The sequence below is a fragment of the Topomyia yanbarensis genome, chromosome 3 (assembly GCF_030247195.1).
Source record: "Topomyia yanbarensis strain Yona2022 chromosome 3, ASM3024719v1, whole genome shotgun sequence".
NCBI classification, from domain to species: domain Eukaryota; kingdom Metazoa; phylum Arthropoda; class Insecta; order Diptera; family Culicidae; genus Topomyia; species Topomyia yanbarensis.
This window is the reverse complement of record NC_080672.1, coordinates 312,529,725-312,544,973: the sequence shown is the minus strand read 5'-3', so window position 1 is coordinate 312,544,973 and position 15,249 is coordinate 312,529,725. Positions and strand designations below refer to the sequence as shown.

Sequence of the window (15,249 nt, the reverse complement as noted above, 5' to 3'; positions counted from 1 at the left end):
AGTGTCCAACAAAATTACAGGGCTAATGAAATGATCCTATTATCAAGAATCCACCCTGATTAGGATTCAAACATACAGTGAGCGCTTTATCACCTGTTCAAGCACTGAACAAACTTATAATAATCTGAACGCTACGTAACAATAGGGGATTAGAAGTTTTGGATGAACATTTGAGAAAAATCAAGATAGGAGTCGAATGCTTGCAATGGCTATTCTTCACCACAGGAAGCAGTATAGAAGATTGAGAACAGCAGAAAAAAAACGATTTCTCCATCGCTCGCCAACGGGAGTTTTGGACAGAACGACGCGCGGAAGCTACACGGAACAATTAGACCATTACAAATATTTTTAAAAAGTTATGTCATCCCCTCACCCCCGTCAGAATCGCTGAAAAAATAAGAGGACCAACTTGTTTTCTTTTACCCCAAAAACTAGCACGTTTCTTAAAACAACAGTAACTTTCATATAGTTTTGGTTTTCAACATTAAACATTTCGTTTTAGTCGTTTTCGAAATCACATTCGCTTATTTTATATAATACATTGTTTGAGGCCACGTTTTCTTCCTATCATCAAAAACCATCCGGAATTTGATCCGTAATTTCTCGTTCCACGATTTTTTTTCGTCTTGATGTTTCTCGGGTGGATTCGAAGTCCGACATAATCGTCGATTAAATTCAACATCTAACGAATGTGATTGACGAAAAAATTCGCCTGACGAGTTTTTCTGTTCACAGAAGGATTTCCTAACTGTTGGCGATTTGTGTGGGGTTCGTTGTATAAAATTGTGTAAAAAGCTTTTGACATTTAAAGATTTCATATGGGACCGTATTATTTAAACCGTATTTCCACAGACATGAGTCCAATTCATGCGAACTTTACCAACAGTCTTTTTAGGATATTAAATAAACCTTCCTTTCCAACAGTTTACAAAAATCGGATTAGCCTTTTCCGAGGAACTGATGAAACTTCAATTCTGGAATAGTTCCCGAACATGGAATATACGAAATTGTCGGGTTGGACACTGTACTCCAAGGTACTTTGAATTGGAAATCAGTGATCAAAGCTAAATGTAGATCTTGCTAAAGAAGGTACCATCAGCACTTACCGCAGAGGGCCGGAAATCCAACATCGATGTCACTTTCCGCAGCACTAGACTGACAGGAAACATGAGCTGGAAAGTGTGCGAAGAATATACCCCCTGCGTCCATCAAGCGATCCGATACAGCATTGGGGAATAGGACACAGTTTGGATCACATGGGAGGTAGATAATCAAGCGGGCAAGTGACACGTCGATCTTCGACAAGAAAGCACTTAGATTAGGGCAGTTGACGACAGCACTAACAAAGGCATGTGACGTGACCATGCCGAGGAATGAAAAACCGAAAAAAGGGTCGCCGCCCAGCATACTGCCGAAATACGACGATTTCCAATCTACATGTAAGTTGCTTCCGAGCCTGTATCCTCGGAGAAATGCCTAGAGTTGCCGTGGCGAAGATAAAAGTCCAGCTGAAGCAAAAGAAAGATGCCCGAAGAAGATGAAAGTTACAATCGGTCTGTTTTCGCTTTATGAACTAACAATCCGGCCGCTTCCACCGTACAGCAAGGAAAACGATGATGGAGAAGTAACGTCGAAGAGCTAATTGAGGTGGTGAATTCCATAAAAGCGAAGAAAGATCCAGGATCTGACGGAATCCCAAATCTGCTACTGAAAACAGCAATGGAAGAGAACCCGGATATGTTCAGGACTACGCTGCAGAAATGCATCAATGAACGTAGCTTCCCCGATAACTGGCAGCGACAGAAGCTGGTGTTGCTGCCGAATGGAATGTGTGTGTGACCTGTTCAACATGCAGTTCGGCTTCCGGAAAGGCAAGTCTACAATGGTGGTTACCTTAGACGTAAATGCTTTCAACGGCTGGGGACTAATCGCCCATTCGCGGCACAGTATGACGGCTCCTAAGAAATCCTCTGCAGGATTAAGATTCGCACACTGACCAACGAGGCAGACAAGGGAGGGAGAAGAATGACAATTACGTAGGGTGTTCCTCAGTGCTCTTTTCTCGACCCGACGCTATTTAACGTGATGTACGATGGAGTACTGAAGCTGTACCTTCCCACGGGTGTGGTGATTGTCGGTTTCGCGTTTGATGTGGTGCTCCAAGCAGTCGGGGAATCACCAGGTGAAGGTAAAGCTACTGGCCACGAAGACGATAGATTCTGTGGAAGACTGGACGTGGGAGAAAAATCTGGCGATAGCCCTTCATAAAACAGAGGTGATGTTGATTAGCAATCGAAAATCACGGTCGGAGATTATATCATCGACGCAAAACGTGAGTTGAAGCTATTGTTCGTGACATTCGACGTCCGATTGAATTTTATCAGTAACGTTGATTTTGCTTGCGAAAAGACGGCAAGAGCGAACTGGCACAATGAGATATCGCCCCGTGGGGGTAGGGCAAATCTACCGTCGGAGTCTAGCTTGAGTAGTTCGGGTCGATGCATCGGAAGCGGGTCGTCGAGGATTCAGTATACCGTATACCACGTTTTACCCAGAATCGCCGAATCGACATCATCAACCTATCGGGAAGTTCGTAAGCAGACTAGCTCCACCGCCGAGGACTGGATCGAGTAGGTCGCGTGAAGTACCAGCGGTGGGTCGTCGGGCGCCAACGAACCGGAAGCGTCGGAAGGACCGACGACACCCGAGTAAATCGCGACAACAATGGGTGCCAAATGACTCACACAAAGCGCATCGGTATGGCGAGAAATTCCACTGTCGAGAAACTCTCAGTCGGAATTGAGTTGATTCACCAACGGGTACTAACTATCCGAAAAGATAGCGACAAAGGTAAATGGCTTGCAGAAACAGGAGATAAATAGCTCATTGAGATGGGATCTAAATGACTACAGGTACTACAGACCAGGCATTCGAATCTTTTTAAACCTTACTATAAAAACACACTGACACACATACATTTTTCAGATATCGACGAACTGAGTCGAATGGTTATGAGAGGTGGCATTCCGAGTCTCGGTTGAAAAGTCGAGGTTATTGCATAGCCTTTTTTATATGAGTAAGGCGAAAATGCGTTGACAGTTCCTGTACGTTTCATAAACCAATACGGCTATTAGACGATTTTTTTAGTTATTAGATTCGGCTAAATACTCCGCAACCAGATAGAGAAAACACTCACGTTTTTTACCCGGTTTTTTTGCACGGTATTTTTAACGCATTGTTTTACGTGGATTTTTGAATCAACTCTGATTTTTGAAATTACGCGGTTTTCATTTACGCGGCCTGTATCCCCCGCGTAAAAAATCTGAGTGTACAAGGATTTTGAAGATGTGCACAGTACAGAGCCAAATGATTATAATATAACAAGCAAGAAAATCTGCGCAGAATGTACATACGCAGGCTTCTGCTCTTGAAATACGCAACAGAAAGAATTGTTTCAGCAGATAGATGAATGCAAGGACAAAAACCTTGTTAAGCACCTCTCGACCCATTCCAGAATGTTTTCCAAAACTTCAAGCTAAAACGCTAATAACAGTTGATATGGACCATTTTGATGACTTCGTTAACTTGGGGTGCGAGTAATTCGGAATTTCGCAAAGCGCAAGCAAAAATTTGACAGGTTAATCAAAAGAACGCTCAACTCGAAGAATTATTTAGCCACTGACAAGCTCTTTCCAAATAGTAATTTAAAAAGCAGGGAAAATAATAACCGCCATTTATATTACTCACATTCAAATGCGCTAATATAAGTATACTTCATATCAATTTAGATAAAATATGTAACAGTTGTTCAATTAACTCAATCAAAACCATGATAATAATTCCACTATTTATCTGTTGGTGACCTATTAAAATAACACAACAAGAGCCCGAGATATGGTACTTTCCAGCAAAAAGTTCCCGGATTTTGGTTCCTTCTGGGAAAGTTTTCGGGGCTTCGATACTTTCTGAAAATTAGTGTTCTGAGTTTTGGTACATCACAAGCTTATTCTGGGGAATGGTTTTCGTGAAGATGTTATAGAATCCACAAGATAGAGTGGTCTGAAATGTCCCATTAACCATTCAGACCATCCAGAAGAGGCAGCGAAAGCTTACTATTATTGAATTTACCGGCTCACAGTTATGGAACCATCTTTTCTGAAGTTTAAGTTTATCTTTGGCTCTACGCTCAGACAACAGTATGTACCTATGAAGATGAGATTGACGCGTGCCTATTCTGTCATCAGACATATTTCCTCTTAATCGAAATCTAACAAACCAAAACGGAAAAGCAACAATACCAACTCGCAATTCAAAATTTGAGTAAAAAAACAAATAGACCAAAACGTCGAGCGTCAACTGAAATCCAAGCGCAAGTCGTTCTGGAAGTATCCCGAGCAAAGTCGAACATCAAAATTAGAACAAGTAGAATTCATATTTTGATAATAGCATCAAATTTAAATCTTTTTTTGCTATCAGTTTCAGATTTTTTAAATATGACATCAATCAATATTTTGATCTCTTTTTGTTATCCTCGTTTCTTAGAAGAATGCACTGTTTGTATTTCCTTGGTAAAACATCAAAATGAATACATATTTTGCTATCAAAAAAGTTCAACATCTCAATGAACTTTCAATTTATTCTCACTGACAGCAGAATTAGTTTTCTGTTTGATGTCATAGGACAATTTTGCTGCTCTCCGTTTTGAGCTTTTAACCGTTAAAACGACCAAAACGACAACAACCTGAGTAATCATTTGAAGAACATCACAACAAGTTTAGTTTTCAGCAGACTTCCCATAAACATGTACAATTTTGTACCTGTGTACAAAATTTCGTGCACGCGTTCAACTTCAAACATGCTTCGTCTCGATATACAAGTTCGCCTCGAACATCGAACTCAAACGATGTGCAAACTCTAGTTCAAACATCCGTGTTCGTATACCGGGTGTGTACACGAGAACGATTCGCTCATGGCAAAAAGAGTCAGCGCTAGTGACGCTAGTGCACGTGTTTAGGTACGAAATAGCGCGTTTGGGTTCGTATACGAAGTGTGGGTTTAATATGAGCACAGAGCCAGAGCGAACATTATGTACGATGTGCATATGGGAAGACTGGTTTTCAGTTTGTTGTCAGACTTTGCTCGGGATGTGAACGAGCACCGAAAAGAATCTGGTTTACCATCTTCTATGCCATTCAATAGAATTTTAGGCACCGACGCAAAGGAAATTTGCCAAGTGTTCTCCGGTAAATTTTCAAACATTTTTTCCGAAGAGCACCTTCCACTACAACAAGTCGCTAATCTCACTCCTTCTTTAGGACGACGTTTCTGATCTCACTCCTTCTTTAGGACCGAATTTGAGTTGCGTCCGGGCCCTGGTGGCGTTCCATCACTTTTTGTAAACAACTGGAAAACGGTTTTTTGGAGTTGAGCGGTTCTTGCACTGAATCCCTCAGATATGAATGTGTATTTATTGGAAAGAGCTGCAAGCATACTTTGAACATCAGAAACAATTCTGAAACAAAACAATCCATACTAAAGAAAGCGAAACAGTCGAACAGATTGTGCCTGCAGGGTCAAAAAAGAACAAATTTGGAAAAGTCTTGACAAAATGTAACGCTTTCGGTTTTCGAAAATTCGAAAGTCAGAGAACATACAACATTGAACGCCAAATTCAGTAAATTTGTATTAAACCAATTCGCCGGACTAGTAATGAATGCGAAATTGCAGATGCACTGGTCGATATGCCGACCAGATAGCGTCATTTAATAGCATTTGATATCTTCTACTTACCCTCCACGCCTGGTCGAACCAACGCCAAACGTCTCGGTGTTCAGCTTGCGTTCCTGTCGCCAATCCGTGCGCTGTTGTTTGCCCTTGGCACGTTCGATCGCCTCGCATGAAATAGTGTCAAAGAATGACTTAGCCTTATCGTAGCAAACGACTTCATCCTCCTCCTGCTCATGTTCACCGGCGCCAGTTTCGTTACCCGAATCGTCCTTCTTGTCAATGGTTTCACTGTTCAACTAAGGTTTTTTTTGCATTGAAAAGTTGGATTAGAATAAATGGTGATTGAAGGATGCATTCATAGATAGAAGAGACGCTTGAATCGAATAAGCAAGATATTTTTTCCAGACAACTAACGAGCCTAATGTGTGATTTTTTGCTTACTCTTCCAATCGGTCTCAAGAGAGTATGCTTGTCGAGCATCGATTGTTAAAACTTAAAATATCTCACGTTCGAATGCCATATTAGAATGTATTAGTATGCTCGACAATAACACGGTAAAGCTTTCCGCGGGGGAAAGGCTGAGGTTAAGGCTCAAGTTACCTCAAGGCTTGGTAGTATGCGTAAGAAAAATTGTGTTCAGCTTTGCCACCAGATTATCCATTTAAACCTTTTCAAAACTCTAAAAGAAGAATATCAGTCGATTTATTAGATCATCACGATTCAATTCATGCAAAATACCTGCTGGAAAAACCATCGGTTTAGCTGGATGGTGCTTTTGAAAAAAATGCTGTGATTTTTTATCACACTACCACACCGAGCTGGGGTACGCAACACAACTCCGCAATAAAAAAACCACAGCCACTTTTTCAAAAGCACCATTTAGCTTAGCCGATGGTTTTTCCAGCAGGTATTTCGCATGAATTGAATCGTGATGATCTAATAAATCGACTGATATTCTTCTTTTAGAGTTTTAAAAAGGTTTACATGGATAATCCGGTGGCAAAGTTGAACACAAATTTTCCTACGCACACTACCAAGCGTTCAATTCTAACACATGCTTAAAAAAGGTAACTTGAACCTTAAGGTACAAATTAGTAACACATTCACAAGCAGTATCAAAAAGCAAACGAAACCGGTCACAAAAATAGACTTCCGGTGGTGGTACGGTGCTCAATGTAGGTTCAACAAACGTCTATGCCATTTGGCAAATTATGCAAAATTCAATCTCGTTATTCGTTCAAAAATAGTATTGTTAGAGTCGGAGGAAATGGAAAAGTAAAAATATATTTAGCAAATGAAAAGTTAAGGAAACAAAAAAGGATACCTGCTCTGGCTTCACATCATCGCCCACCTTTAGTTTAGACAGTTGGGATCGCAGCTCCTCGAACTTGTTGTTGGCCTGCTCGAAGTCGTAGTCGTTCTCGAATTTGAGCAGATTCTTCCGATTGAGGCCCTGCTTGTGATTATGATTATTAGTCTTCTTGACAGTGGGATTACCATTTCTGGCCGGCTTCTTATTGCTATTGTTATCACTAGAGGTAACGCTCTTCCGGCGATAGTTTTCGTTGGTGCCCTTTTGATTGAATTTAATTTCGTCAGTCACAGAGAGATGATTTGTAGCATGGTATAGGAGGTTTGTAAATAGAAAAAATGACCGTTAAAGAATTGAATCGTTCTTATTCGGGTCCGATATATAATGGGGACGTTGCGAAACAATAGATCAACCATGAAAAATCGAGCGTCGTATTGCGTCAGTATTAATAATTAATAGTATACTTTGTAAAGAATGTTATTTGATACGATTCATTTAAACCAACAAATTGCTATATCACAATAACATTGAAGCAATCTACATTAGGCTGATGCAATTGTACCAGAAATTAAATTTAATCAAAAGCCAATTTCAATCTACCGAAGAGGAGTGTTTCATTAACGCTAGAAAAAATAATAAAATAGGAAACAACAAAATGCTTTCCCTAGCTAATGAACATGTTTGATTAAAAAGTTCGCCCTGCAGTTCCAAACATAAATATAACCTCCAATCGTTTGTACGATATTCAGGGTCACAAAAATTAAATGACGAATCATAATCCCTTAAATACCTCAAATAATTGAAATTGAATAAAGGTTAGCATGAATTCCAAACGGCTTGTGGCACAATAGTTCCTTGACAATATACCCTCAAATATTTATTGATACTTTCGAGCAAATTCGTATGATCCCACACACTATACTGCCCCTTAAAAGGCTATATTTCGTGATATGACTAGTTTCGCCATAGAGATGATAGCCTTTTTTCAATAATATTTCGGGATAAAATGGTGGTGTGAAATATTGAAGTTTGAGCGAAACGAAAACAAATCTGTCATTTAAGCCAGCTGGAAAAATATCAAAAACGCGACTTTACTCAATAGTTTTATAAAAGGCCAAATGTGGTTCTCCAAAATGTGTGCTGTCATTCTTATTATCTAGAAAAAAAATTTCTGAACTTATTAATAACCCGCATTCAGTCTCCCACCGAGATGTAGAGCCATGATTAGCTTCAAACACAGTTACGGGGAGAGTAGGGATACAACGGGCTCAGAAGTTTGGTGGGGTCGTTGCAATTACTGCATCTTTTACTAAACCTTCCTGCACCTTTTACTAAAACTTCCGCAACTCGCTCTGGTGAACTGAGTGCCACGCCGCTCTAACGTAATAGTCTTAGGGCACCAGCGGCTGCTCGTTAAGCTAGCCACTTGCGCGACTTGCGGGAGGTTAAGAAATAGTACTTTCGATCAATCGCATTCAGTTCCCTTCCGGGTCGTAAAACCAAGTTTAACTGTGCTGAAGTTATGGAATATATGGGAGGAAACGGGTTATAACGTTTCGTGCTAATTCCACGAACATTTTTACATAAGAAAAACTAACTTTGAACAGTCGCATTCACTGCCACTATACGCATTACTGTCCCATGTGCTATGGAAATCCCTTACAAAGTATACGAGTCCCATATGGATTTTTGTCGAAAATGAGTTATCTGTTGGATTGTATTCTGTATCACTACTGAATCACAATGCACAAATAAGATTATCGGGTTTATTTAGAAAATATACAAAAATACCAAAACATGGTTGTCTCATCCATATGGCTCAATGAAAATGTATATCTTGAACAGCGTTTTTCTCGGCTTGCTGATTTTCAATATGGGACTCTTATGCTTTTATGGGCAGTATACACAAGGGACAATTATGCATAGAGCGGCAGTTCAGCTCTCTTCCAAATTATATAGTCAGTATAAAAAATAAACACAAACAAAAAGGAAAATTGGGACAAAAAGTGCATGACAACGGTCGTTATAAATACCTAGAATCGATTTTTCAGATGTTTACATGAAAAGCGTCGTCAAATGGATAGTACTTCCCAGTGTTCACAAGCTCCTATCTCCCCATGCCTCCCTGTGCGTCCATTGATGATATTTAATTTAATCGCTATAACCCTATCGCAGGCAGAACTAAATACCTGTCGCCGCAAGTGTGAGTTATGTGTGGTGGCGTACAACGAGGAACCCCATACGGCGGTCCTCCGGCGAGACAGGGGGTTGATGCAGGCCCAACAAGCCGCCCAGAAAACACCACGTTACGAACGATCGGGAAGAAAAACAGATCTAAACAATCGAGACTCACGCGACGAAAAAAGGAATACGATTGGAAACTTTGAACATCTAATCACCAACGCATGATCAGATGACAGGAAATCAGTGAAAGGATGTGTAACTATGACAGCATCAACGCACATTACTCTCAGGAAGCGGGACGCGCTGCTGGAGCGCGTCTCTGACAGCTGTCCGCGGCAGAAAGTTAAACTCGTCATCGGCGTCATGAACTCCCTGATAGGCCGAGAGGCAATGTATAAAACAGATAGTCTGCACACCGTTACAAATGACAACGGACAACGAATCAGGAACTATACAGTCTCCCGAGAAGTGGTAGTCCAAGCATCTTTTTTTCAAAGGTATACCCAAGGCCTCCTGGAGATCACCTGATCAACAAACTAAGAACCCAATCGATAACGTTCTATTTTTTTTTGCGGATTGATAGCACTGCAGCTTATAGCTTAGGGGATCTCGGTCCGTCCCTCGAGACAAAATTTGCAAAATCGGACGAAGTAGCAACTGTACGATTTGGCATAGTATCCCATTTGGCATAAGGTCGTTTGTCATAAGGTCATTAGGCATAAAAATCATTTGGCATAACGGTCATTTGGCATAATGGCCGTTTGGCATAATCACTGCACTGAAACGAATACTTTAGACGGATTTTTTTTCTTCGCAACCAGATGGAAGTTATAGTTAGGTCCGTTCTGGCACGGGTCAGGTGCATAGTTTAGGTAATGGCTGAGCTGATCCATGTGGACTACATGCACACCATTGGAAAAGATGGATGGGCGGGTTTGAAAGGTTATTCGATCGTAGTGTCAAGTCATCTATTATGTCAATCTTGCAATCGTCCATATGATAACGTGTTTGTCACGGGTCCTTCGCGTGTATAAATTCTATTTTGTAACCGTGTGGGCATTTTATTTAAAAAAAATCCCGCTGCCTAATGTGGCTACGCCATATCGCTTTCCCACCGTGCTGTCTAAGCTAGCTTTATCCCCTATAATTGAGTAATCCGGGCAAACGAGTGAATTACAGGATTGTTTGCAATGTATTTGCCACCGTCTAATGTAGCTACGCCGCTTTCGTTGCCGTGCTTATGCCAAATGACTATTATGCCAAACGCCCGTTATGCAAAATGGCCATTATGCTAAGTTGACTTTATGCCAAATGACTTTTATACCAAACGACTGTATACCAAACGGATTTATGCCAAATGGCCTGACACCCAAATAAATACCGGTCCTAGGAAGGACTTAATTTTTCGCCTCTTTGTCTCGAAGTGTGCAACGTCAAATCCTCTATTTGACCTCTATTTTCCTCTGGTTTCATGTATCCTGCTCTTAACAACGCGTGCTAAGTCGGCAGTGATGCAAGTAAAACTTTGCATTGATTCCGAATCTTCCTGATCTCCTCTTGGGTCCCCGAATACTAATTTCCTTGCAACTATCCTACCAGTTATTATTCCTGTTTTAGTATATATTATTGATTGTTTTGTTTGATAATCAGATTATTTAAAATTCTAAAATATTACAACTAAGTCACATAGAACAGAAATCCAGGTTCGAGCAAACAATATTCCGATATAATTATGACGGCCAATTGGACATCAATTGTGTGGTTCACTCTCAATTCAGTAAAACTCGCGCACTACACGGAACACAGAACCATCTCTGGCGATAACATCACCACTGCCTTTGGATATCCCGTAAATTTTTTAACTCAATTTTTACGCTTGAGATGGAAGTCTGTACTCTGTGCCAAAATTGATGTTGCTTCTCAATTTTGCACGACCCGGAGAAAACTTGGCCCTAATCCCACTGCTCTGTCATCGATGTTACGTAATGTTCGTTATGGAATATTGTTTGTTTGAGAGCTTTCTATAAACTCACAGAAAAAAGAAAATAGTCTAAAATAAGATTCCTCATCAGATATATTGCAAATTGTTGTTGGTTTTATTATCCCCGTTCTACTAATATGGTTTCCATTTTTAGTTTTTATTTCGGTAATTCATGTTACGTCACGCTTTTCCGCAACTGTCGATACGCGACATTATTTATGGACGGCCTCTTTGGTGATAACTTTAGAGCAGACAATCCAATGAAAAATAGGATTGACAGGATTTTAGTACGCGTTTGGCACCTTGTGTGACGTCTTTAGATCTGTTATACATGCTAAGAACACCAAATCACGTGATGTGATGGCCGGAAGATTAGAGAATCAAACCCCCCCCTCTCTAACCGAATCGATAACATTCTAATCAACGTCAATCAAGTCTTCTCCGATATCACAAATGCTGGTACCTACCGCAGTGCGAATATAGATTCGGACCACTATCAGGTAGCAATATGCATGTGCTCAAACCTGTCGACAGTGTACAACATTCACCGAGCACGGACGCCGAGGTTCAACATCGAATAGCTACAACACGTTTGTGCTACCGAGGGATATGCGCAAGAGCTAGAGACAAATGCTACCAACGGAAAAGTTAAATAGCTAGGCGCGGCTACTTTTGAGGATTACTGCAGCACCATACGAACCGCTGAAGGTAGCACTGCCGAGACCGTAGTAGGTAGGAGAGCTTCGAATCAATTAAATGATTGGTTTGACGGCGAGGGCCAGATGAGGAGAAGAATGCAACAAGGGCGAGAATGCTGCAGCACCGTACGAGAGCGACGATACAATTTCGACGAAAAAAGCGCCTACAGGTAGATCGGCATAACAAGGCGATTGCACAGCTGTACCGCGTTTATGATATAGGGATATTCTTCGAGGTGAATCATTCGGCTATGTGCCAAAACCGACATGTGCAGACACGCTAATGGGAACCCTCCCATAAACGAGTGTGAGGTGATCAAGCAGTATTATGACGAACATCTAAATGACGAAGTAAAAGGTGAGAGTAGCACATAAATCAAGATGATGAAAAGACGGTTGAGGAATAATAAAGCCGTCGGCAAAGATCAACTGCCATGTGAGCTGCTCAAACATGGAAGAAACATTGGCAAGATTCCTCCTCTGGTTGAAACAAAGATCTGGAAGGAGATTTTACCGGAAGATCGGATGGAGGGAATAGTATGTCCCATCTATAGAAAATGATAAGCTGGAATGTTGCAACTACCGAGCAATCACATTGCTGAACGCCGTCTATAAGGTGTTCTTCCAAATTATAACCGCCTATCACCGTCGGGAGCTCGTAAGGCAATATCAAACAAGTTTGAATGGTGCACGCGCCACTACGGATCAAATATACGCGACTCGACAATGTCGCGAAAACAGCGTGCCCGTTTGTAGATTTCAAAGCCACAAATGGATCAGGATAAATTATGGCATATACTGCACGAATACAATGGATCGAGTGATGAGTTACGTCCGGGTATTAGGGACAGCATTTCGCCGACGGGGTTGGTATTGTGACACGTAATTTTGAGACGAGGATAATAATAAATGCGTCAAAGACAAAGTGCTTGAGAGCAAGAGATTTAAAGAAAGAAACATCGAGTATATTGATGGCGATGTATTGTAGGATGTATTTAGGCTCATTGGTGATCGTCGATAATGACACCAGACGTGGGCGTCGAAAAAAAACCCTTTGATCAAATGAAGTACTCTACCGCACGAAGTTAACCATCTACAAAATGCTCATTAGACCGATTATCCTCTATGGTTACGAAAACCGGATAATGCTGACGAAAAACTAAGGCTCTTAATGTTGTCGAACGGAAGGTGTTGCGAACGATATATGGTGGAATCCCCATGGAAGACGAAATATAGAAACAGCATATGAACCACGAATTACAATAGTTGCTCGAAGAACCACCCATCGTTTGTACAGCAAAAGGTGGTGCACGAGCATGGTCGATGGACCAAGTTGAAGGAGACCTGAAGAATCCGTACCCTGCGAGGCTGGCGACAAGCAGCCATATACCGAGTGAGCAGGTGATGTCTTCTTGTTTCAGCCAAGGACATTATAAACGACTAATTGATAAGGTGAGTTACATAAAAAGCATACTCCTTACTAAACTTTATCCAGCCTTCTAAGAAAAGCCGCGTTATTGATACTTTTTGCTCACTATGCAGTGTGTTGAACCATAAAGGAAATATATACTAGAGACCCTAAAGAACAGTCAGCGACACCTAATGTGTTATCTTGGGACGAAATGAGCATACAACCATCCAAGAAATGCTTGTCCAATAAATGGTATCCGAGAAATAGTTTTTCGTATCGATGTAGATGTAATAATCTCAAAAGGAGTCTCCATACTTGCTAGGATTGGCAGAAATTGTCTTACATTTTTCTTCATTTAAACCACCCTGAATGGGGTTTTCTGTTCATCATTGTAACAACTATCAAGTAATCAGACATAAGAAGATATATCGTGCATTTTGATTTCCAACAGATCTGTTGAAATTTATACCCAAATTAAATTAGCTATAACAATTTCATATTATGTCGTATGTATTATCCCAACAACAATCATTCAAAATAATCAGAAATCTAAAAAATGCTCAGTAAATTAAATAATATAAGTTGCAGTCCCACAAGAATTGGATAAACATAACAAAAACATTTTTATTAAAGAGAAATCACTACGCCTGTACTCTATACTCTTAAAAAAATTGACAATGGTACCGCTAATATCCTTACTAAATCTAAACCGACCCAACTAGAAGAAAGGATAAATGAATTACATTACCTGCGGTATACCCCCACGACCACGAGGACGTCCACGCATACTATTGGCGTTGTTCTGATTATTGCTACGGGTGTTGTTCCATCCACGGTTTTGATTATTTTGACCTCCTTGTCGCTGCATATTTTGCTATTTACATTAAATTAAAAATATGAATGATTTCAACCAGAGCTCAGAAGAATGTCCTACCTTGTTGTAGTTATCCTTCATTTGTCCAACATCATTTTTGCCCGAGTCGCGTCTTTCCCGTTGGTTGTTATTATGATTTCGTTGGCTATTGTTCCGATTGCGCTGGTTATTGCCACGGTCCATATTACCACCATCTCCACCGCTACGATTACCATCTCGGCTGTTATTTTGCTGCGGACCACCCTGATGTTGCTGTTGTTGTTGCTGCTGCTGTTGCTGTTGTTGCAACTGTTGGTTTGTCTGTACACCCATGTCCACCGTTGGACTCTTGCGCGACAAGAGATTGCTTGGGGTCGTAGAGCGTGAACCGCCCGTTCCACCTCCACCGCCGATCAAATCTAGAACGGATGCTAACATCAAACATTTCAATTCACAATTTCAATCGCCTAGTATGATCATGATCAAACTCAAATACAGTACGTTGTGAGTAGCAAGCAGGCAGCAAAGCAAATAATTAGAAGGAATAAACAATCGCAACTCTAGAGTAAATGAGCGAGAAGAAGATTCACAAACGATTCGTTTACCACAGTTATGACGGCTGAAATGAAGACAATGATGATCAAGCTAAGATGAAATTCAATGCTTTTGAACCAGTTTACAATGTTTACAAGATACATTTGTATGAGAAAGATAACAAACCTTTCGAATGTGTATGCCTACAGTCTTTCAAATATTAATTACACATGCACAGATGGGAGTCTACTTACTTTTGTTAGTTTCGTTTTATAGCTAACTGATTAGTCTCTTACTAAAGTGTCTCCTATTACTGAGCCCTAGCATGCATTTGACATTTTTTCGGTAACATTACAAGTATTATCTTCCTGAACAGATGTCCACAACAAACCAAATCTTCTTTACAAAGAATTGCTTATATTCCGTACATTTTCTAGTTTGTAGGTTTATATATTAAGAAATAAATTCTTACTAACTATTAAGGAATATCTACACGAAATAGTAAATCAACTGAAATATAGGTTTGGTCTATCATTTAAAATCCCTATT

General features: G+C 40.5%; 1 protein-coding gene across 6 annotated transcripts in view; it reads right to left on the bottom strand.

The window, feature by feature from the left end:
- Nucleotides 1–15,249, bottom strand: part of LOC131693611 (protein LSM14 homolog B-B) — a 35,146-nt gene that overhangs the window by 7,870 nt on the left and 12,027 nt on the right. For 2 of the 6 annotated variants that reach the window (XR_009306295.1, XM_058981547.1), the window contains exons 4-7: nt 14,248–14,597; nt 14,062–14,187; nt 7,052–7,300; nt 5,791–6,023 (exon numbers count right to left, since the gene is read on the bottom strand). Coding sequence is in view for 5 of the 6 variants with exons in the window: in XM_058981547.1 (XP_058837530.1) it covers nt 5,791–6,023; nt 7,052–7,300; nt 14,062–14,187; nt 14,248–14,597 (958 nt within the window). In the remaining variant the exon portion in view is untranslated. The remainder of the gene's footprint in view (nt 1–5,790; nt 6,024–7,051; nt 7,301–14,061; nt 14,188–14,247; nt 14,598–15,249) is intronic. The other 4 variants (XM_058981549.1, XM_058981552.1, XM_058981548.1 and 1 more) reach the window with 4 other exon arrangements.